At 38.1% G+C, this 24099-nt stretch overlaps 1 protein-coding gene and 1 long non-coding RNA gene across 3 annotated transcripts in view; both read right to left on the reverse strand.

Moving 5' to 3' along the window:
- RAB6B (RAB6B, member RAS oncogene family) overlaps window positions 1-21634 on the reverse strand; it is a 165095-nt gene extending 143461 nt beyond the window's left edge. For both annotated transcript variants that reach the window (XM_074301575.1, XM_074301574.1), the window contains exon 1: window positions 21126-21634. In XM_074301575.1, the coding sequence (XP_074157676.1) occupies window positions 21126-21195 (70 nt within the window). In that variant the 5' untranslated portion in view covers window positions 21196-21634. The remainder of the gene's footprint in view (window positions 1-21125) is intronic.
- Window positions 8096-10884, reverse strand: LOC141561677 (uncharacterized). Its single transcript, XR_012488119.1, has 2 exons — window positions 10046-10884; window positions 8096-8330 (listed from the first exon to the last, which is right to left on the reverse strand). It is a non-coding gene; the product is annotated as an uncharacterized LOC141561677 (long non-coding RNA).
- Window positions 21635-24099: the final 2465 nt, after the last annotated feature.

Consider the following 24099-nt stretch of genomic DNA (forward strand, 5'->3'; position numbering starts at 1 on the left):
CTAAATTACTCTGTTCATCCACTTATTGGAACCTATGGACACCAGAGTCTATTATCCCTTCTCTTATAACTTGGAACTTGAAATGATAACTGTATCTCCATCATCCCATATCTCCTAATAATTAGAAAACAATTTTTGCTTTCACTTTTAAACTTCAAAATTTATTTGAGAAATAAAGGTCTATTTTCCCATGAATTTCTGAAGGTTTTCCAGATTTAAAAAGGAAAGAATTAGACTTTGGAAATTTCCTACAGAACCTCAGAGGGCTGAGTCAATCTGCCCCCTGTGCCAGTGAATCCCTTTGATATTCAAAAACTGTCAGAATGTTTTATCTCAGTTGGGAGATAAGAGCTGAGCCATTCCACAAAATGTTTGAAAGTTATATTCAATATAACATTTATGTCATTATTCCAAACCCTTCCACAAATTAAATACAATTGGTTTTGTACTTTTTCTTTTTAGTTGGATCTTGATGAGGATAATGCAAAAATAAACTTTGGTGGAAAAAACAAAGCAAAATAAACATTTATTTTCAGAGATAAAAGTTTAGCTGTCTTCATAAATCTACAATAACGATAATAACACTCTCATTTATATTGGACTTACTAAGAACCAGGCCTTGTATTAAACACTTTACAATTCTGATTTTTACAACAATCCAGGAAGGTATTATTTTCACTTCATAGGTGATATACTGGGGCAAACAGTTAAGTGACACGACAAAGGACACACAACTAGTGAATGTCTGAAGCCAGATTTGGATTTAGATGTTCTGGACTCAATCCACTAAACCACCTATTATCAACATCTAAGAGAGGTAGCCTTCAGAAGAGAAATTATTCTCTAGGCCATTGCAGTCCTTTCTACAAATGTTGTGCTCAGGATGATACTCTCTGTCACCAGAAGCATCCCTGATTGTATCCTGGCTGTTAAAATCTCTTTGGAGCTGGGAGTTTTTCTCACTCAATCTGTAAGATTGCCTTATCTCCAAAAGCCTTGGCTATGTTCTTAGGAGGCACTGGCCTGTATCAGAGATGATGGAATAAAGGTCAGGAATAAAGGAGATGGAATTAAAATCCTTCAATCTCTTTAGGGGTGAGATAGCTGTAGCAGAGAAGAGAAAAAAAGAGGATGCTAACAGGAAAGGGAGAGGGAGGCAAAAAGAAAGAAATGAGCTAAGGAACAACAGGATTGCAAATCCAAAGGGGGAGAGCTGAACAAAGAAGAGCAAGCTGACAGAGCCAGCCACCAAGGCCCTGATAGTAAATGGAAGTGTGGAGAACACTAATGTCTAATTAAAAACCATGCTAGCTCCCCTGTGGAGCCTTGCCTGCCTCACAGGGCCAATGAGCTGTGCTTGGGTGGCTCCTAAGGCAGTCTTTAGGAGGGATGTGCAAGACAAGCAGTGCAGTGTTCATTCAGCCAGTGTAGGACTGCTCTAGAGCTTTCCAGGGGCTCACAACCAAGAGGGAGGGTAGGCAGAGAAGGGAGAGCACAGAATCTGTGGTAGTAAGTTGTAAAGCCAAGTGAGAATGTGTACCATACTCTGGGTATGTGATCCTGTTGATGGGAATTCAGCTTGGGGGAGCCAACAAACAGTAAGGGAAATCAGTAACTGTTGGTTATTATTGTTTGGAGGAGAACTAGCTGGGAATTGTGGCACAAGACTGTAATCCCTGCTACAGGGAAGCTGAGGAGGATCGATGCCTGAAGTGCAGGAGTTCTGAAGGCAACTGGGATATCCATAATTAGTCTGGCATCAAACTAGTGAGTCCCATAATCAAAGTGTATGTGAGGAGAACCAGGCTGCCTAAGGAGAGATAAACTGGCTCAGGTTAGAAGAAATATAGCACAGTGGCTATTGAGTGCCAGCCTGGGAGTCAGGAAGTCTCAACTTCCTGATTTCAAATCTGGCCCTGTGCAAGTCATTTAGCTCTTTTTGCCTCAGTTTCCTCATCTGTTAAATGGCTAGAGAAGGAAATGGCAAACCATTCTAATATCACTGCCAAGAAAAACCCAAATGGTGTCAAGAAGATTCAGACATGACTAGACAACATCATTAGATTTAAGTTAAATGGTTCTCCTCCACCTCTCCCCACGCTCTGGTGTCCTATTCATATTGCTCCATGGTCCAGGCAACTGAGTTGACCAATATATTATGATCCAGAATTCTCAAAGAGTTCTTTCTCGCCTCCTTACCTAACCAAAGTTTGTCATTTCTGGTCAATGGCTCCCCTCTCCATCTTCAAGGTTGTAGAGGTGGAAACAAACAGTTACCATCCATCTCCACAGGATCATAGGATTTGAGCAGGAAAAAATTTAGAACCTAAGAGTATGTGGAGAGGTAAGCTACCCTGACCTGAGGCTCTATTGTAAATCAGTACTAAATAGAGGAAAAAATATTGTTCACATATAAAGAACAATAGAAGCAGTGTAGTATAGCAGACAAAATGCTAGAATTGGAATCAGGAACACCTTAGGTTTAAATTATGTCTGTGATACTTGTTAATTATCACTGGACTTCTCTGAAACTCTGTTTCTTCATCTATTAAGTGAGAAGGATAATATCTGTACTTCTTAGGGTCGTTGTGAAGTTCAGATGAGATAATGCATAGAAAGCATGCTTTGCTCATCTTAAAGAACAGTATCAATATTAGTTGTTAAAAAGTGTTTTTCTCATATTCTTTCACCCCTTTGAGGTAAATATGGAAGCTAGTTTGGTACATGAGAAATCATACTGGATCTGCAGAATGCCGCTTGCCACCTATCTGTGGGATCATGGCGAAGTCAGAACCTCTCTGCATCTCAGCTTCCTCAGGAAGAAAACGAAAGGGTTTGACTAGATGATGTCCAAGTATTGGCCTGTGCCTTAGTTCTTAAAAATATGAATCTTTCCTATTTCAGAGAGAAGTTCAAGGAAGATAGGTTACTTATTCACAGTCATATGGCTAGTGCCAGGTCATGCAATTCTCAATCCAGTTCTCTTTCCGTAGAAATTCAGAAGAATTCAGAGAATCCTCACCAAGTTGTGAGATCGTGTACTCTTCTTTTGAATTATTTTTTCCTCTCTCTCTCCACTGACTATTTGATAGCAAAATGTAGTGGTGGTAAGTACCCACTAGAACCTGCAATGGATGTGTACTTGAGAATGGCTTTCTGTCCAAATGAATGGACCCATTTCCAAATTCAGCTGCATAGGGACCTTTGTGGGGAGGGAAAGAGTGACACAAGTCAATTGGGTTTGCTTTTTTTCTTCCAAGGGCCCTTTTTGTTGGGAAAGTAAAAACCTAATGGCAGTTATGTATTATACATGTAGAACAGGTCTGCCATGGTCGCCTAGCAACCAGCTGCAAGTATGTCAGCTAGGAAAGGGACCAGTAAGAGCAACTGGGACTTTGGCACTGGGCCCCAGGTGTGTGATGGCATAGTCACAGGGCACCAGAGCATCTTCCAGCTTTTCCTAGGAATCATGAGTAAAAATGAAAATCATGGTTAAAAAAATAAAGGATATGGGGGAAGGGGAAGAGTTTTGTGTATGTGTATAGGGAAGAGACAGAGTGAAAGACAGAGAGAGACAGAGACAGAGAGATAGAGAATGACAGAGACAGAGACTTTAAGAAGTGAAGGTCATTAGAATGAAGATGGAAAGCAAAGTTATAGTTGTGCATGCCATAATTATATAATCTCTATTACTAGGGAGGCTGAGGCTGATGAATTGCTTGAAGTCAGGAGTCCTGAGCTGTTAATTGGGGGTCAGCACTAAGACCAGCACTAATAGGGTGTCCCCAAGAGCAAAGAGCTAGCTGAATGTCTAAAGTGAGAATCCAACCAATTCAGAAAACAGAACAGATTAAAGCCCCCTCCCAAATAATATAGGGATTGGATGATAAATTACTACTATGCATCTAACCTGGGGGAGACTGAGAAATCTAATCCCCAAAAAACAAACAAAACTCCAAGTCTATGAAGGGATGGTGGTAGGCCCTAGGATAACAAAAGCAGTTTCTGCCTTCAAGGAGTTTATAATCTATCTGGAAAAAAGAAGAGAAGTACAAAGAAAGAACACAAGAATTTAAGCGCCTACTATTTGCTAGACACTATGCCAAGTGCTTTACAAATATTATCTCATTTGAGCCTCACAAGAACCTGGGAGATAAAGTGTTGTTATTATCTTCATTTTGCAGATGAGAAAACTGAGGCATCAGAGGTGGAATAACGTGTCCAGAATCACACAGCTAGTATCTGGGGTTAGATTCCAACTCAGGTTTTCTTGACTCTAGGCCCAGTGCTTTATCCACTACACCTCCTAGTTATCTCTAAGAAGGAAGAGAACCAAGAAGGGGTTTAGATCCTCAGTAACAGGGGGAATCATTGACTGAAGACATGGAAGGCACACTAAAGACACATGAATCATTCCTAAGGGAAAGCTAGTACAGCTGGAAGATTCAAAAAGACCCTTTGTAGAAGGTAGTGCTTAAACAGAGTCTTGAGGGTACTTGGGAATTGTACCAAAGCAGGTAAGGGGTGGGAGATATGTGTGACAACCAATGAATTATTGGCTTATTGGCTTATTGAATTCTATGGCTGTGGATTTAATAACCCCTAAAGTGGAAGAAAACAACAACATTTATATAATGCTTTAAAGTACTTATCTTACATTATCTCTTTAGAGCTCCACAAAAATTCTGTATGATTAAAGACCCCAAAGAAACTTCCTACCTCAATGCTATAGCTTCTGAGAAATTTTAAGTCCATCAAATTATTCCCAATACTCTAAAGTGCTAAATGAATGAAAGGCATTGTTGCTGTAACCTTTGTCCTGATTGTTAAGAGAGAAGGCACTGCCTGAGGCTCCAACATGCTCACTTTATGCTTGGGCTTCTAACCTCTTTTAAGTTGACAGCACGGACACATGCATGACTTCTTAGAATCTTTGGGTCTCGGATCATGGAGTTCACTGTCCCTGAAATGAAACCAGTAGTTCAAAGGGCCAGAGAAACACAGATTTAGAGTTGGAAAAGATCTTAGAAATCATTCTAATCCCAGGTCCTCATTTTTTTCCCCAGGAATTTATCCCAGACCATCAGGATTATAAAAGATCCAGGATTCAAATTCAGTTCTTTTACTCTGAGTTCTTTTACACTTTCCACTATACTATTAATTCCTCAATTCAGCCAGATTGGAAAAAATCAGGAATACTGTATCCAATAAGTAGAATTCCCTTCAAAACTATAAATTCATCCCACTCTTGGTTGATTCCTGCCAGGTTATTAATGAAAAAACTACAGAAATTCTTTTTCATTATATTCACTCCGAGGGGTTTCTGAGTTCTCAGGATGAACAGACATGGATAAGGATGCTACACTATCTGCCCAAAATGATACCCAATTCTTTTCTTAATCTGCTAGTGAGGACTAGTTTTCTTAAGGATTTCTTAACTTTCTCTGATCACACAGAAAGCCCTCCCTTATCTGAAACACACTCTTTCCTTTCTTACAGTTCCCTTTTCTATCCCCCTTGGGAAGCTCTAAAACACAACTCCACCCTGTGCAGAAAGCCTCAGCTGTCTCTGCTGCTAAGGCGATTGCCTGAGGCTTCATATCCCTGACCTGTAAGTGAGTTTCCTCCAGAGCTGTGTAGGAGAAAATGGATCTGGCCCAATTAAGTCAAGGACACTTGCTCTATGCTCCATCCACTTTAGCAACCTCTGCCCACAGACTTAACATTTCCATCCATCTTAGCACAAATTGGGCCTTGGACTCTCTGGGTAGTGGCAGTAAGGTTTTGTGCTTCTCTGGGAAATGGTTTGAAACTGATTTGAACCTTTTTAATCACCACTGTTACAACAGCCCAGGAAACATCATCTGGTACTGCCCCTCCCACCTCTACCCCAAATCAGTTGTTTTTTTTTGTTTTTTTTTCACACTGTGACCATTTTCCCCCCTTAATTAAAAGAAGTTAAAAAAAAATCTGAGCTCTCTGAAATCTCTTAAATCATTCAGGATATCCTGGAGTTTCCTATGACAGCTGACAATTTAAGCACCAAAACTAGCTGTGTGACCCCTGACAATTCATTTAAAGTCTCTGACCCTCAGATTCCTTATCTGGAAAATAATAATAGCACCTGCTATGAGGTTCAGCAGATAGAATGTGTATAAAGCACTAAAGTGATACACATATGTTAGCTATTAGCTATTAAAAAAAATTTAACCCTTTGGGATGGGAGATCTTTCTAATGTACACCACCCCTCCTTTTTAAACAGCATAATTTTATTTCTGATTGACTTATCATTTATAATTTATTTGTAGTCTTGTTTTCTAGAATAATAGTGCAATTTTATCTGTGCTATAGTTGTGTATTATACATTAAAAATAATTATATTATAATTATATTGTGTACTATATGTACATATAATGTAGTTTAATTGTTTTCAGTCATGTCCAATGCTTTGTGATCCCTTTTGGGATTTTCTTAGCAAAGATAGTGGAATAATTTGTGATTTTCTTCTCCAACTCCAGATGAGGAAACTGAGGCAAATATGCCTAGGGTTACCCAGATAGTATCTAAATACTAGAATTCTATCTACTGCATTACCTAGCTGCTCCTATATAATACATTATATCTTGCATATAATTTTGTTGTATATAATATACAGTATAGTATGTATCACGTATAATTATTTATAATTTAATTATATATGTATATAGACATATACATAATTATATTATGATTATATACTATATACATATCATATATATTGTATAATTTTCTTATATGGTAATGTGCATTATCTGTAATTATTATTTTATTATAAACTATATTATATAAAATGCATTATACAGTTTATATGTATTGTGATTTTATTATATACCATATGCATATATAATGTATTTTATATAGATGGGCAGGTAGGTGGTACAATAAATAGAACACTGCAACTGAAATCAGGAAGACTAATCTTGAGTTCAAATACCTCTTCAGATACTTACTAGCTATGTGATTCTGGGCAAGTCACTTTACCCTGTTAACCTCAGTTTCCTCATGTGTAAATGAGCTGGAGAAGAAAATCGAAAACTACTCCAGTATCTCTACCAAAGGAACCCCAAAAAGATTGCAAAGTTGGACATGAGTGAACAGCAACATTATTATTTTTAATTTTATTCCATACTATAGATGATAGATTATGTCTTATACATAACTCTTTATAATTTTATTAGGGGTTATATATATATATATATAGCCCATGTAGAATATTGCACATGACACATATTTTTTCTATATACAATATGCACATATTTCATAATATATTATTATATGTAATATGTAATATAGTACATGTTGTACTATAAGACATTGTATTAGACAATAATATATATATATATATTATATGTTATTTTATTATAGGTCATATGTATATAACCTATATAGAATATTATACATTATATATAATTATATTTTGATTTTATTATATATTTCATGCACATATATTACATGTTATGCATAATTTTATTATATACTATAACACATAGTATATCATTTATAATTATAATTCTATCACAGACTGGATGTATAGGATATATTACATATGAAATAATTATTTATAATAGACTAAATTATATAAAATATATTACATAAGATACAATTGTATTATGATTTTATTTAGTATTGGTATATAAGTTATAAAGTATGTCTCATTTTATTATATTCTATATGCAAAATAATATTATATATAAGTATAATCCACATGTATAAATATATTTCACTTTATATATATTTATATTGTAATTTTATTTATACTATTAATTAAAATTTTATTATGTGTTACATATCTATATTCTGTGTTACATATAATTATATTACAAATGATGAATATCATTTATAATTAACCAGCTTTGATATTGCAAAGCATAATCCAGTGATGCTCTTGGAAGTTTAATGAAATAAACAACTCAGAATTAAATTTTACTGAGTCACTGACTATCAGCCTGGAATGCCTCTTTCAGAATACCTAATCCGATGTCCTTCATAGATGTGGATCCTGAGGCCTTCAAAAGTAATTTGTATGGAAATCTCCTATCTTAAATATTCTCAGACTATTGCTATTTTTTAGTTTCTGGGTCTTTAATTTTTTTTTTTTTTAAGATTTTGTATCCTTTCTTGTTGTGAGAATATCAGTGTGTCTGCTTGGAGCAACAATCTTCCCCCGCTTTTTCCTCACTGTTGTTGTTCTTTCATTACCCAATTTTGGGATACTCTTGGTAGGGATACTGGAGTGCTTTGCCATTTCCTTCCCCAGCTCATTTGACAGATGAGGAATAGGGTTAAGTGACTTGCCCAGAGTCACACAGCTAGTGAGTGTCTCAGGACACATTTGAACTCAGGTCTTCTTGATTCTAGGTCCAGTGCACTATCCACTGTATTACCTAAATGTCCTTCTAATTTTTTGCATTTGAAAAGCAGATAACTGTGCTTAGAACTATATGTAAAGTAAAAGAAAATGGTTCTGACTGAGGCCCTGAGGAATTCACCTGAGAAAATTCCATGAACTTTAGCAGGTCATTTTGTTCTTAGATAATTGAGATAACGCCTGGAGAGCTTGAGAAAACATAGGCCTGTGTAGGCAGACATGCAAAGGAACAGGCCCAGATGTTAGAACAATAAATAAATAAGCCAATGACCCAGCCTTACAAGCTGCAGTATGAACTCATTCTGATATCAGTCTTAATCTCTTGCAGACTGCTGGTCTATGTTTACTGAACTCTGGGTTAATTACTTGGTTAATCAATTAAATCCAACAAATATTTTAAAAGCCTCTACTACTAGGTGTAAGACATTGCTGGAAGTACAGAAATAAAATTTTAAAATAGCCTTCAAATTTAAAAATTATAAAAATACCTTCAAAGAGGACAGCTGGGTGAAGTGATAGAGCACTGGATCTGGAACTAGGAAGATTCTTCTTCCTGAATTCAAATCCATCCTCTGATACTTATAAATTTGTGATTCTGGATAAGTCACTTAACACTCCTCAGTTCTTCCATCTGTATGGAGCTGGAGAAAAATAATGGCAAACCATGCCTGCATCTTTGCCAAGAGTACCTCAAATAGGGTCCCATCTGGGTTGTGTACTGTATCTACTGAGGTGGTTTAGGGAATAGTTCTCCACCTGGAGTCAGAAAGACTTGAATTCAAGCCCAGCCTTAGAAACTTACTGTGTGACCCTGGATAAGACACAAAGGCTATTTGCCTTAATCCACTGGAGAAGGAAATGTCAAATCACTCTAGAATCTTTGCCAAGAAAACCAAAGGGTCACAAAGAGTTGGACCGTGATTGAAGACTTCAACAATAAATCCCTCTGGAGACAGTACTTTCCATTTCCAAAAATCTACCAGTATTCTGATAGTTACTATGTAGTACAAAGTGGAACTATTACCCATAGTCCTTTTATTTCCTTTCCTTTGTGGGATGGTTCCCCTCTCTTACATTTTTTCAATCAGGACCTCTGTTCAAGGAGATGAACACTGTCATTGTGCTAACCTCACTGTACATCCCCTTTGGGTAGAGAATGGAGTAGTTGAAGTAGTTGGGTCATAATGAAACCATGAAAAAATACACAGAAAAGAATAGAAATAAGTTCAAAAGAGGACACAGTTAAGTAAAGCAGTGTTTCTACTATTGCGTTAAATTATATATATATATATTTATATATATTTATATATTTATTATATATATTATATATAATATATTATATATATAATATATATAATATGTTACATATATTATATATTTATATATATATATATTTATATTTATATATATATAAATAAGCTGAACACAAAGATTTAGGGGTTAAAATACAATTTTTTATGTGTAAGAGATGCTTAAGTTTGTTGTTTAAGCTTTTTTTTTTTTGAACTACACATTAGGGGCAGCTAGGTGGCACAATGGATAGAGCACCAGCTCTGAATTCAGGAGGACCAGAGTTCAAATCTGGCCTCAGACACTTAACACTTCCTAGCTGTGTGACTCTGGGCAAATCACTTAACTCCAATTGCCTCAGGGGAAAAAAAAAAACTACATATTAAAAGAAATCTAAGCCGTTCCCATCTTATGTACCCAAAACCAAACTTTAGCCCCACAACAAATTTGCTATACTAAAGATGTTTCTTTAATCCAAATTTTACAAATTTTTAAAAAATAATAAAATTTTCCCTTCTAAAGAAACATTTTTTTTTTCAGGAAAAATTATGATTATATCTCAGGATCCTTGACTGCTTCTCCACATTGGCATGTGACATTGACTGCCACATGGCATTTGGCTTGACTTGATGTTTGACTTTCTGTTTATTTCCTTCTAGGTACGGTGCCTATAATTTGGATAAGCTGCCACCAGATGGATAGCAGTGTGTTTTCATTACCTAGTCTCATGGTCCAAAGAGCTAAGCATTCACCAACATGGTTAATTGAAAAATATAGATTAACGTTCTCTTCAACTCAATTACACTTTTTTTTTCCATAAAAGGAACTTTTAATTAAAATACTGACATCAATATTAACTAATCACAAATTATTACACTTTAAAAGGTGACACACGATTCAGAGGAAATTGTAAAAAGCAATCTGAAAATATTAAGAGAAGAAATGCAACACAAAGGTCCAATTAGATATCTTGATGTTCCTTAACAGTTGTGAATCTAAATTCTCTTTGCTCTTCTGCTTTAAACAGAAGCCTCTCTTCTGTGGCATTTTAGGCCTCAAAAGCCTCTAAGAACAAAGTTAAAATTCCCCTGTAGCCTTTCTTTCAGCCCTAAAAAGCGGGCCTTGCGTTTGATTACTTTCACTTAATCCCAGAAAAAAACAGTCCCTGAACACTGATTTGGGCCTCATATCTTCTCCCTTTCTAGGCCCTGAGCAGAAAGGAGAAAAAAATCATGACTTCATATGTCTTATAGTTAATAATATAATATTCCTATGACAGGCTTTTTCCAATCAGATTTGCTTCCACTTGAACATTTCTCTTAAATTTAGGATTTTGCCCTTTGAAATCCCCAAATGCCATTATTCCTCATTTGAATCAAATGGCCACCGGGTAGCAGCAGCCATGTCAGAATAAGGTATGATAGTGCTCTATAAAATATTACTTTTTATAAAGAGGAATAGAGCTAGAGAAAACAGGAAAATGAGAAATTAATTTTTAAAAACTCATTTAAGCAGAGCCCCAAAAGGCTGAGTATAGGACAATGTTTCCTGTTGCCAGACCTATGCCACATCCCTCCCTAAATGCTTCCCCCAAAATCTGAAAAATTAAGTCACTTAATGAAATACTACAGTATCTAAACAACCAAGCTGTTTGTGTGGAAGATTACATGGAAGTATAATGTGGATCTTTTCACTTTTGACATTTGTCACCACCTACTTTTCATGAATTTTGCTATTCTACCTGTAGCTGTTTCATCTTCTAGTATTTATTCACTTTTGTGAATCCATCCATCCATCTATCCAATATCTATTATTCATCCACTACGTATCAATGCTCTGCTAGGGATTTAGTGATATGCAAAACAAGCCTGTATTTTCAGAGCTAAACACTGTAGTGTAAGAGTTCTTAACAATTTTTTTGCATATAATGAACCATTTTGTAAAATCTACAAATCCATTTCCAGCATAATACTTTTAAAAGCATAAAAATCAAATACATAAAATTGCAAAGGAAAACAATTTATTGCATATATTGCACTGAACCAATTATACTCAAACATATTGAAACAAAATGTTTCAAAAAAAAAATTAAAGAAAAAAGCTCATAGATCCTAGGGTAAAACCCCCAACTCTATTGGTAACAAACGATAAGGCATGAGCTGACTTTAACATAATTAAAGAAAACTAAGAGCAAAGTTATCTGACATACTTAACTATACACATAATTGTTATTTTGCTATGTAGTAATTTGGTTTAAACGGTAAACAATTCATGTAAATAGGCACCATATGACTATAATTAGTTTTACTTTTACAGAGAGAAACCACGTTTAAAGTTTTCCTCTTTTTATTTTGTTTGTTTTCTAGTATCAGTAATGTCAGTTTTCCATAATACAGTTTAATTTTTATTATACACACATTAAAATGAAAAGTTCTTTTTGACTTCCTAAGTCAGTGTTCTCTATGCATATGCTTCCATATTCCCTTCACCTTCTCCCATCACCCAAAGATTCAGTGATGAGGGCTCTGAACCATACAAATATCCCTTAGAAACAGTCTGATTCTAAGAATCTCCCAACATTAAGCCCCCAAAAACTAAAGTTCCTGAGTTCAAATCCAGCCTCTGCCACTAGCTGTGTGATCCTGAGCCAGAACTTTATTTGGTTTGCCTCAGTTTCCTCATCTGTAAAATGAATTGTAGAAGGAAATGGAAAAGTATTCCTGTATCTTTGTCAAGAAAATCTCAAATGAGGTCATGAAGAGTTGGACATATCTGAAATGACCCAACAACAACCAACGCATTCTTCTAGTCGTATTCATCCATCTCAGGGAAAGGGGTAGAAATGACAGAGGCCTCTTAGACATTCTAAGAAGGTGATATTGTACAATGGAAAGAGAACTGACTCTGGGATCAAAGGAGTTTGGTGCAAATTCTACCGTGGTTAATACCTTGATAGGCAAGTCCTTCAACTTCCCCAAGGCCTCAGTCCTCTCATCCTGAAAATTAGAGGGTTGGATTAGATGGCTTCTAGTGTCTCCCTAAGCTCCATATCAATGATCCTGCAACTAAAGAGGTTTATCTTGAGTCTCAGTGTAATCAGACTTCAACTAAAATGTATTAGATCTGTAATGCAAATGACTAAGATGATATCTTTTTCTATTTTACCAATTATACAGCAAAAGCACTTGAGTGCCCAAAGTGGGATAGTGAGGACACCATTCCAGACCTCAAAAAGAGCAACAGAGCAGAAGCATTCGTTTAGGTAGTAAACCCAAATTTTCCTGACCTTTTTTTTGACCAGTGTATGTCAAGATTATTCTTTTTGAGGCCAAAAAGAAGCACTGAAGAAGGATTTTATGGAACACATAGCAAACTTGTGTAGTTTAGAGAGTATATTGAATCTAGTTCTCCTTGGCGATACTCATTTTTCTAGGCAGAGTTTTAAATGAAACTTCCCTAGGTAGATACAAGGGGAAAAGTCTGAGAAATTAAGCTGTGCTGCACACACTTATTGTCATTTGGTAGAATACTTGAAGGCATCCTTTTTGTTCTATAATGTTTCAATTAATGAGATCAACATCTATCCAAAAGGGTTTAACCTAACAATCCACACTAAATAAACTGAGTGGATGAGAAATTCCTTTTGTCATGACTGATACACAACTTTGTGGACAGACAATTTACCTGGTTCATCAGAACATATATATTGGACAATTACCTATGGACTGCAATTAGGATCCAGAATTGATTGGGAGGAAAAGAGCAGATTAAGTTTAATTGGTAAATTGTATAAGGCTTTCAACAACCCCAAAATGTTTCCTTGAAACAAAACAAAACCTTTTCAACATCAATAGTCTCCTGCTGATGTTATGACTATCAATCCAGGAATATCATCTCTGATGAATCAAGAATCAAAATTTCAGATGTCCCAAAGATCAATGGAAAAGACCTATATTGGCCATAACTAAGTTGTTGAATATTGCTGATGTCAAATTGTGCAAAATAAATGACATACAATATATTATCCAGGAAAAGTTACAATGAGAAAGGGATGTTGGCCTGGACATGTATCAAGATCAAGATAACATACAGTTGTCCAAAATGTTGCACTGGTACCCAAAGAATGTTAAAAGACTCTGAGAAAGGCTTCCAGTATACTTGATAGATACTTTAAGGAGAATTTATGAAGGGACATGGACAAGAATCACATAGCATAAAAAGGTCTGAATAAATTGTGATCTACACCAGTAGTGTCAAACTCAAAAATAAGATCCCACAGACACATTGACTTAGAAAAGTATAATTAAATATTATCTATATTGTGCTGTATTTTTATTGTGTCAAAAATTTCCCAAATACACCTTAATTTGATTCTAGCAGTAAAATTTGGTACTTCTGATATGCTGTAATGGATGGAGCACTCACATTGGTGGGGTTACAGATTAAGTATATTTTGATGAAGTTCTTCCTCTTGATCACCAGAAATCCCAGAAAGTGCATGAAGACTACACCTTTGGAAGTAACCAAATTCTTCTTGACTAAAGACTAAATACAAGAGATATAAATATAAGCAGAAGATGCTTCATGGCAGAACTTCCCAATCATGGAAGAAGTCAGAATGGACTCTCAAAAATGAAAGCATTTCCTTTTTGGGAAGTTCTTAAAAGTCAGAGGGCCCTCATCATCCATAAGCTGCAACAGATTATTCCATGAATTCCTTCTAGCACTGGTATTCTGTTAGCTAATATGTATGATTTAGACATAGCCATTCCTTAAGGCTCCGGGACTGGCTAAGTGACCTCTCAAGGTCCAAGATAAGCCTGTGCTCTTAACTTTCAACACTACCTTTACAACAGCATCTTTGTCATTCATAGTCCCTTTCTCATAGGAATCTTCAAATTTGTCAGTGGACATTACCATGCACCTATGGAACAATTGGACAAAGAATTTTTCCTCATTTTTGGAGAAAGGGCAAGTGAGGCACAAAGAAAATATTCTGGGACTTTCAAATCAAATGGATATTTAGAAGGATGGATACTAAAATGGCATGCCTTTTGAAAAATGTTTTAAAATATTATTGCTAAAATGTGTCTCGATACAAAAAATTAGCAGAGAGGAAAAGAGGTCAATTTTACCCCAAATAGGCCTCTTTCCATTAATTAGTTACCATCTCATCAATTAGTAAATATTAATTAGACACCTACTATGTGCCAAGTACTATGTGAGATGCTGGCAATATAAATACAGAGGTCCCTCCTGGACGTCAGGGAGTTTGTATTTTATTGGGAGCAGCAATGTATAGATATATAATTACAAAAAGAGATAGAAGATAAATATAAGGTAATATGAAGGGAAGAGAAACACTTGGAAAATTAGGAAAGGACTTCTTCATGTAGGAAGTAGCCTGTGTACTGAGATTTGAGGCACACTAAGAATTCTGAGAGGACTGTTCTTCCAGTAGGATAGTTACCCCATTCAGGCAGAATTAGACACCAATTTTCAACTATTCTCAGAAATCAAATCAAGTAGTTCAAGAACCACAAAAGGATTTATGACTCTATCCTCAGAGAGAGAAAAGACAAATTAAATCTTTGAGTAAGTACATGACACAAAGTCATATACCATTCATTACCAAATGACAATATCTACTAGATTGTGAATTCCTTGAAGGCAGGGTCCTATCTTATATTTATCCAGAATAGTTCACTATATATAGGAAATAATCATTAAGTAAATATTAATGGAATGAATGATTCAATGTTGACTCATTGTAAAATAAAAATGGCTGATAGCATTGCCTATTTAGAGAAGGAAACCATATGAATGGCAGCTAGATGTCATTGGCCCTGGAGTCAGGAGGACTTCAGTTTAAATTTGAACACAGACACAGTAACTGAACAAGTCACTTAAGTCTGCCTCAGTTTTCTCATCTGTAAAATGAACTGGAGAAGAAAATGGCAAACTACTTCAGTATCTTTGCCAAGAAAACCCCAAGTGGGATCACAAAGGTTCTGACAAGACTGACACCACTTGGATGGCTAATCTGGTAGCTCTCCACAAAGCAATTTATTATATTCATTGACTAATCATTTCCTTAGTCCTTGTGGCCTGATTTCCTTTAGGAATTCAAGGTGCCACAGGCAGATACTTTTTTTGACTCTTCAGATTTTGACTCTGTATCTATCTTGTCCCTCTCCCATAAGGCTATCAATCAAGTTGTTCATTTCCATCTTGTGTTATAGGACAGATAAAATGAAGTCTCCATGCTGTCATTTGGGTTTCACTAGTATATTCTTGAATGTGAGGGGAGCAAAATGGGCCAGTAAGCTGTTTCCTCACCCCTCTTTTAATATCACACGATCACTCTGCTTCTCACTGAAGGAAGGGTTCTATGGGGTTCCCTCTGTCTGAGGTAAATCCTGTCTCCTCTTTTCTTCAGTGTCTTCATTCTTTACTGATTATAAACAAGGAATAAGGTATATTGCTCTGTATAAATCTTGTTTGTAGGTAGGGTTTACATGCTATCTCCCACATGACCTTGTAAGTATCTTGAAAATAGTGATTTTTTCTACTTTTCTTTGAACCCCCAGTGCTTAGGACAGAACCTGGTTCATAGTTGTGTCTGATGGTGACGGACTAACCCTTCCAGACATTATTAAGCACTTTATGAATAACTCAATACATCTGATTAACTTGATCATTCCAGGCTTGATCATTCAACTAGACTATCCAGTCCCCTCATTGTTCCTCTTATTCCCAGTTACCAGGGTTCAAAACTTAAATTTATAAGAAAGAATTTAAAATAATTGGCCAAAATAGAAGATTTTGTGACTTGTGAATTTCTGATTCCCTCATTAGTACCAATCATGAACATCAATTTAATTCAACAAACATTTATTGATCTCCCATCGTGGACAAGGCAAGATACATAAATGAGATCTATTTATAATAAATGGAATGATTCCTTTTCTCCATTTCTATTCACAAACAGGAAAGTGCCAGAATCCACACAGAATAGAAAAAAAGTCAAGCTTGGATATCAATTTGCACAATAAGTATTTTCTCACTTTTCTCTCTATGGAATCCTATTTCCTAGTGATAGACATGGTTATTTCTCAGTTTATAGTATCATAGATTTAGAGTAAGAAGGGACCTTAGAGATCAGCCCTGCATCTCATTTTATAGAAAGGAAACTGAAGTCCTGAGAGGTTAAAGGGACTGGAGGCAATGAGAAGAAACAAGCATTTATTAAGGGCCTACTATGTACTAGGCACTGTGCTAAGTGCTTTATAAATATTTCATCTGATCCTCACAAACATCTTGGGAGGTAGGAAAGTTATAATGGGGATTAATCCTACTTTACAGATAAGGAAACTGAAGCAGACAGAAATTAAGGGATTTGTCCAGATTTGAGTTCACATTTGAGCTCAGATTTCCTGAATTACAGGGCTAGCACTCTATCCTTTGCCACTTAGCTGCTTTGCTTAAAGTATTAATTGGCAGTAACTGGCAGAGATGGGGTTCAAATATGAGTCTTAGGACTACAAACATAGTCTTTTTCTTAATCTATACCTTGCTTCTTCTGATGTATAGAAAAGGATCACTATACAATATAATTTGCATTCCATTATTTTTATTATGGAAAATTAAACTATGGATAGAATAGAGAATTTAAGAACAGGAAGTGTTCTCAGAGATGCTCCTTGACTTTGTATAAATAGCATCCCATAACTCCCTTCTCACCTCCAATTCAAGGAATTCCTGCTTCCTCCCAACTTCTGCTCAGGTACCTCTTCCTACAGGAGGGCTTTCTTTGTATTTGTTTCTTCTTTAAATCATGTTTCAATTATTTTGTATATTGTTTGCCTTTATATATGGATACATATATGCTCATGCACACATCTATGCAAATACATGGCTATGTGTACATGTACATATATACACACACTTGTATACACATATATGGACACACACATAGATATATAGATATAGATATTCCTTTGAGGTTACTATTTTAGCATTTGTTCTTTCTATCCCCATGCCTCACATGATATCTTATACATAGATAGGCACTTAATAGCTTACTCTGAATTAAAATGAATTATTGGAATGAATTTATAATGTTTTGAAAGAGTGGGTGAGTTATCCAAGGCCATACAACTATTTAGTAGCACAGCCAGAACTAGATTCCGACACTCCTGGTCTCTGGCATTTCAATTCAGTGATTTCTCCAGTATCCTGAGTTCTTTGTTTACATTTCTGAGAGGTCTTTAATTTTCTGTCCTCTTCATTCCCCATTTCCCAGCCAAGTAATTAACATGTGAAAGAACTAAGGAACCTATTTCAAGGCACCCCAGTATTGAAGAAGTACTTTTGAAGTGCAAATAATCCTCTTCTAAATTTTTTTTATTTGACAACTTAGTCAATTTTCTTTAAACCTGGTGATCATACCTGGTCCTGGGGAGTGAAAATTCTTTAAAAATTGTATTATCTTTAAAATAGTTTTCCTAGTTGAAAAAGTTTTTTTTCATTAATTTTGGGTTTTTCCCTTACCTCAAATTTCTCTTAATTTCTAGTCTTTCATTTCCTTCTTATGGATTTCTTTATCTTCCCTGCCCCTTTTGGGCTCTGTCCTTTTTCAAAGTCAAGGTCACCTAAAGGCCTCAGTATTTGGTACCAACTAACGAGCCACCAGAGTGGGAATTGGGAGATGTGAACTCCAATATTGGTTCTGTTCACTTGACCTTGTGACCTGCACAAGTTACTTTTCTGGGTCTCAATTTCTTAACTTGGGAATTAAGCGAGTTGGATTAAAGTCTTTAAAGCCCCTTACTCAACTAACATTTTAAACTCTTTAATATTCAATAATCTAAGTAGTTTACAAAGCTTCATCCCATGCCATGGACTGCTGAACCAAGATGAAGATGTTCTTTCACATTCATATTAAAACATCTTCTCCCTTAGGATATTTTTGGAGCCATACTGCAATACAGGGACCATATTTAGAGCTGGAAAGAATCTAAGAGGCTCCTGAGGAAACTGAGGTTCAAGAAGAGTGACTTGCCAACATCATAAAGGTAGCCAGGTAAGGATTTGAACCCACATTTTATTTTATTTCTAATATAGCACTCTCTTCCCAGCAGCACATTGCTTCCCTTGGATAACACAGACAGAAATTCTTCTTTCTGTAACAGCCTAGACCAGGGATCCCGGATGAATGGAGCAGATAACAAGCTGGAGAGAACCATTTACTCCCAAGGAGAGAATAGGAGAGCCCAACTCAGTGAAAATATTGTCTGGGGGGTGATGAACAATTCTATTCACAGAGCTCCTGTTCCTTGAGTTCTCCCTTAGAAATGTCCAAGGAGAAAACACCCACGTCTTCTACAGATACCATTTGAAGGCAACTCCGGAGTTTCAATCTCCTGCCTGTGCTCAGACTTTTAAATGCATCTAGGAACCTGGGAGGATGGCAGTCTCTCAGCCCTAAGGCCGCAAACTGCCACACCCACTCTGAGAGCTGTCAGTGTGCTGGGTCCCTCACACAGGCACAAAATATCAAACAACATTTCAAGGAAGAAGAAAACTGGATCAGTTTAAAAGGATAAGTGACTGAGATAAGCTGTGGAGTTCTGGGAGAGGTTGGGGGTAAGAGACACACCTTTCACATAGTTCCTGGATGCTCTTAGTTGAAAAGGGACCAGTGGCTCTATCTTGGGCAGGAGTCTGCCTATTCCATGTAAATGCAGATACACCCTAAGATCCAGCCTCCAAATGCTGCGGGCCCTTCACCTTCCTTTCTCACACATCAGGAACCAAATGGAAAGCCAAACTAAACAATTCTCCTACCCTAAGCTCCCCTCAATAAGGGTCCTCAAGGAGGAGAGATGGAAGGAAACCTAGAAATGCACTAGTTTAACTCCTGAAATTTACAGATGAAGAAGGATGACCAGAGGGATTGTCACCCAAGGTCACACAGCTTAAGAGGACCCAGGACTAGAAACCAAGAGCCCCTAAATCTCAGATCAGTGCTCTTTTTACACACCCCTCCCCCACTCCTACCCCCACTACCTCTTGCTCCCTTTTTCTTCCTTGTGACTCCTGAAACTGCCCTTGTCATTCTCCAGTAGAAAATTGGCTCTTATAGGCCAAGAGCCAAATAGAGGGGCAGTTCCTCCTGTGGCATAGCCGGCAGGAGAAGCAGCAGGTTCAGCTGATGATCCCTAGTCAGGTCTGGTAGACTGGCTGCTCTCTTTCCTTCTCCCTCTTCCTCCCTGCCCCCTCCCCTGGAGATGTTTTCTCCTCTGTTATTTATGATGAGAGGTGGCAGGGAGGAATGACATGCTCACATACTTGGTGGAAGGACCAGGGTGTGTCTCCTCCTTTCTTTGCAGAACCAAAGCAGCGCAAATCTCTTGGGAGTAGTCTGATTTTTCCCCACCTGATGCCTCCCCTCTCCCCCCACCTAAAAAAACAAACCCTCTCCTCCTCCAACCTTTCTCAAGGCACCTAAGTGAGAAGCTTGAGAGATAAAAAACAATAAATCTCGTCATCACTTAAAACCCCCTCCCTTTCAACCCCCAGCCAACAAGCACAAGGCCAGGAGAGACGGCCAATACTAGAACCTTCCATGCCTAATTTGAGGTGAGAGAGGCAAGAGATTAATATTGAAACTACTTTCTAAACCTCAGTCTCTCCAATCTTCCGAGAGGAATGGAAAGATTACCAAGTTTCCTGGGGTTCCCCCCTTCTCTTTCCCTGCAACTGGGGTAGGGGTTAATTTTTTTTCCTTTTGCCTGTGCAGCTTCCTCCCATGCCTTGAAGCGGCCACGCTTGAAATCCCGGTGGTGCTGGGCAGAGGAGGTAGAGGTGGCCAGTTACACACTCCCCACCTTTCCACGTCGGGGCACATCACCAACCATTTTAGTCTCTGACACGCCGCCCTCCTCCCTCCCTACATGCCAAAAGCGATCAGGGTGCACCCCTGAGCCCCAGCCCTAGTGAATGAATAAAAGGCAATCTGATCTGGCTGCCCCAAGCCCACTCCCTCCCCAGTTCGAGCAGAGCCGATTCCAGAGCGCTGCGAAAGCTGCCGCACTATGCAAAGACATCAGCAGATCTGGAGTCCATTTCCAGCCTCCAGCCTCAATCAGTCGCCCGGTTGAAGCCATCTCCCTGCCCTCCCTCCGTCTGCCCCTACCTCCTTGGCCATCCTCGTGCCCAGGGGCCACTCTTAGCGTTTTATTTCCTTTGTGTGTGGGAAGAGGGGGGCCGGGGTAAGGTGCAGGGTGGGGGTGGGGGGAGCCCAAGGATGAAGGGAAGGTGTGCTCTACAACTGCAGGGAGGTTGAGGAATGGAAGGGAGTGGGAGAGAATCCAAAGTGGTACCAGACAGCTTCCAACCCTGGCAAATAAACCAGGTACTCACCGCTTTGCTCCCCCAGGAAGACCAATTTGAATTTTCTCAATGGGTTCCCAAAATCTCCTCCTGCGGACATGGTGTTGGCTCTGAGGTGTGGGAAGAGGAGAAAGAGCAGGAGCGAGAGGAGGAAGGAGAGAAGGAGCAAAGGGAAGAGAAGGAGTAGAGAGCGGAGGATTGTAAAGAGGAAAGGGAAGAGAGGAGAAGGAGGAGGATGAAGAAGAGAAGGAGGCTACGAACTGGAAGGGGGAAGGGCTGGCTGCAAGCGTTCCTGGCTCTGCAGCTTCCCCCTGGTCCCCTGACTCGGGCTGCGTTTTGGAAGGAGGAGGAGAAGGAGGAGGAGGAGGCGGTAGTTGCGGAAGAAGGGGTGGAGGAGAATGCGGAGGACGATTCAGGATGCCGCCCGCGCGGGCTGCAGAGCCAGAAGGGAGGGCGCGAGGTTTCGGAGCGCCGACGGTCAGAGCGGAGGGATGGGGATGCTGAGGCAGTGTGATCTCGGCGAGCCGGGGGCTGGAGCTTCTCCCCTCCCCACCTCCAGCGCCTGCGCCCTGTCGGCTCTCTCGCATCCTCTCTGATGTCATGCAGGACCGACAAGCCAATGCAGTGCTGCAGGAAGGCTTTGCCTAATGCATCTGAAAGGAACAGTGGATGGCTGGGGTCACCGTCTCACCAGCCGCCCCTGCTGCTGCCCCTGCTCCAGGAGGCAATACTCCTCGGACGACGGAGCTAACAGACTGCCCCGACCCTTAACTCCCTTTCTGTCTCGATCCCATCCTCCCCTTTTCGGACCTAGGAAAAGATAAGAGAGTAGGATAGAGATATTTATTTCTGACAATGTCAAGCTAAATCTATCCGCATTACTCCAGATCAAAGGGGAAGAAGCACATGAATTACACACCAATATATACACCACAGCTGAGTCTATCTAGGAGAGAAAATGGAGTGAGAGAGAGACTGAGGGGAAGAGGTCATTCCTTCCCACTCTAGACATCTCCAGCCTCCACCCTTTTCTCTACACAATGCTGAGAAAAGATAAGGTCACTAGTTTAAAGTATGCTGTACAACAGCCCCAAAACCAGAAACATTTTTTATCTAAATTTCAAATATTGGAAGCATGAAAAGTAGAGAATTGAGAGGGGATAAGTGCTAAGCAATATAAATACAGTAGAAAACAACTCCACTACCCTATAATGTGTCTCACACACAATTCTGTTATCTTTCAGAAAATCATTTGAGTTGGGGTTCCTGAATCCCAAAGTCCAGAGCCTAAGAGAGCAAAAGCTGATATGGTCCTCTGTCTGTTGCTGCTGGACAGGGATGCTCCTAACCCTGCCTAGAGAGAGAAGGCAGAGACAGTGTTTGTCTTTCAAGGTCCCTAGAGGAGGTTAAAACATCTTCTTTAATTGTCAGAGTGACATCTGATGAGCCATCAGTCCCCAGATGATACTTCCCCTTGTGTCCTTAATCTCTCCTGACCACCATGTTTTTTGATGTCCTGCTTTCTCAGGGGCATTGAAAACCTCCAATGAAAGAATCCACGTTTAGGAAGAACAAATTAACAAAAGGAAAAGGAAACTTCTCTGGAAGAATTTTCTCCATATCTTAGAGTGTTTGGCCTGTTCCTTCTCAGAGTTCCTTCCAGATTATGACACACAAATCAAGGAACTAGAAAAAGAGCATTGAAGCAATCTTTCATCTGCTCAACGTAAGGGACCAAGTCATATCCAATATGGACTCAAGAACATGTTGGTTGAAAAGTGTTGGTTTTAATGAAATAACATTACCACGCATCTCCTTCTTACTTCTGTGCCTCCTCAAAGGTACACAATGCTTTCTACAAGGTCCCTAGACCCTCTTATTTCAGAATAAATACTTTCATATTTCAAGGGATTTGTGATATCAATATTGGCAGGTCTTTTACTTTCTATGCTCTTACCTTGTACAGCTCTAGTCCATTTTCTCCTATAGGTCTTTAGGTGTTTTAAATCAATTTGTGTTATAGAATTCTTGGACATTCTGGTAAAACTTCTCTCTTCTCAGAATAAGGTTTTTATGTACATAAAATAAAATGCATAGCATTCTGAAAGAAATTAATTCTATGATATAGTTATACTATAGTTAAGTTAAAAACTCCTGCTCTAGATTCTTTTTTCTTTCACATTTCTTAGGTAACAATTGAGAACAACTGTTCATCTGTTATTTCTTGCTTATGCCACATATTACCAGCCCACCTTCTTATCTATTCACACATTTCTCCAAAAATATCCTTTATGGTAGTTGCACAGAGATTATCTTTGGAAAACCCACTTGCATATACAATGCCCTTTGAGTTACCTGGAATTTTGATTCTTTGGAGATTATGTGGGTCTAACATTCACAATTATGCACCATTGCCAGTAGAACATGTAGTCTGCTTTGTTCTTTCAAGATTAGGTTTTGTGTCAGGAAGTACTTCTGATTGTTAATAGCTCTGTTCTGTTCATTTTTCACTCAGTAAGCTTTGTCAGCAAGCATCATTAAGCACCTACTATGTGCTGGAGATTGTGCTAAGCATTAGACCCATTTAGTTAAGGTTAGCATATTTGATCAATAATGCATTTCATAGAGAAAACCCTATGATATTCTGAAATTTGATATCATCCACAAACAGGAGCATCTGGAGAAATTCACTATGCATGTGGAATCCCTTTTCTATTTGAACACTGAACCAAGTAATGGCCATGACAGTAATGAGAAACTTTGATGAGTATACTTCTTCCTGTGTTGTGCCTCTCTTGGCATATAAGAAAGTAAGGGAACAATGTTACCTCTGTGACAGCATTTATTAAGGAATCTTGCATGGTCATAATATATACAAGGAAGATACTCGGTTGAAGGAAATTCTTTAAGATTCCAATTTACTCTAGAGCACAATAATTTTTGTTGTAACCAACAAACAATAAACATAGCAGAACCTTGTATATTTTACTCTTTTCTGTCAGTT

The sequence above is a fragment of the Sminthopsis crassicaudata genome, chromosome 3 (genome assembly GCF_048593235.1).
Source record: "Sminthopsis crassicaudata isolate SCR6 chromosome 3, ASM4859323v1, whole genome shotgun sequence".
In the NCBI taxonomy this organism is placed as follows: domain Eukaryota; kingdom Metazoa; phylum Chordata; class Mammalia; order Dasyuromorphia; family Dasyuridae; genus Sminthopsis; species Sminthopsis crassicaudata.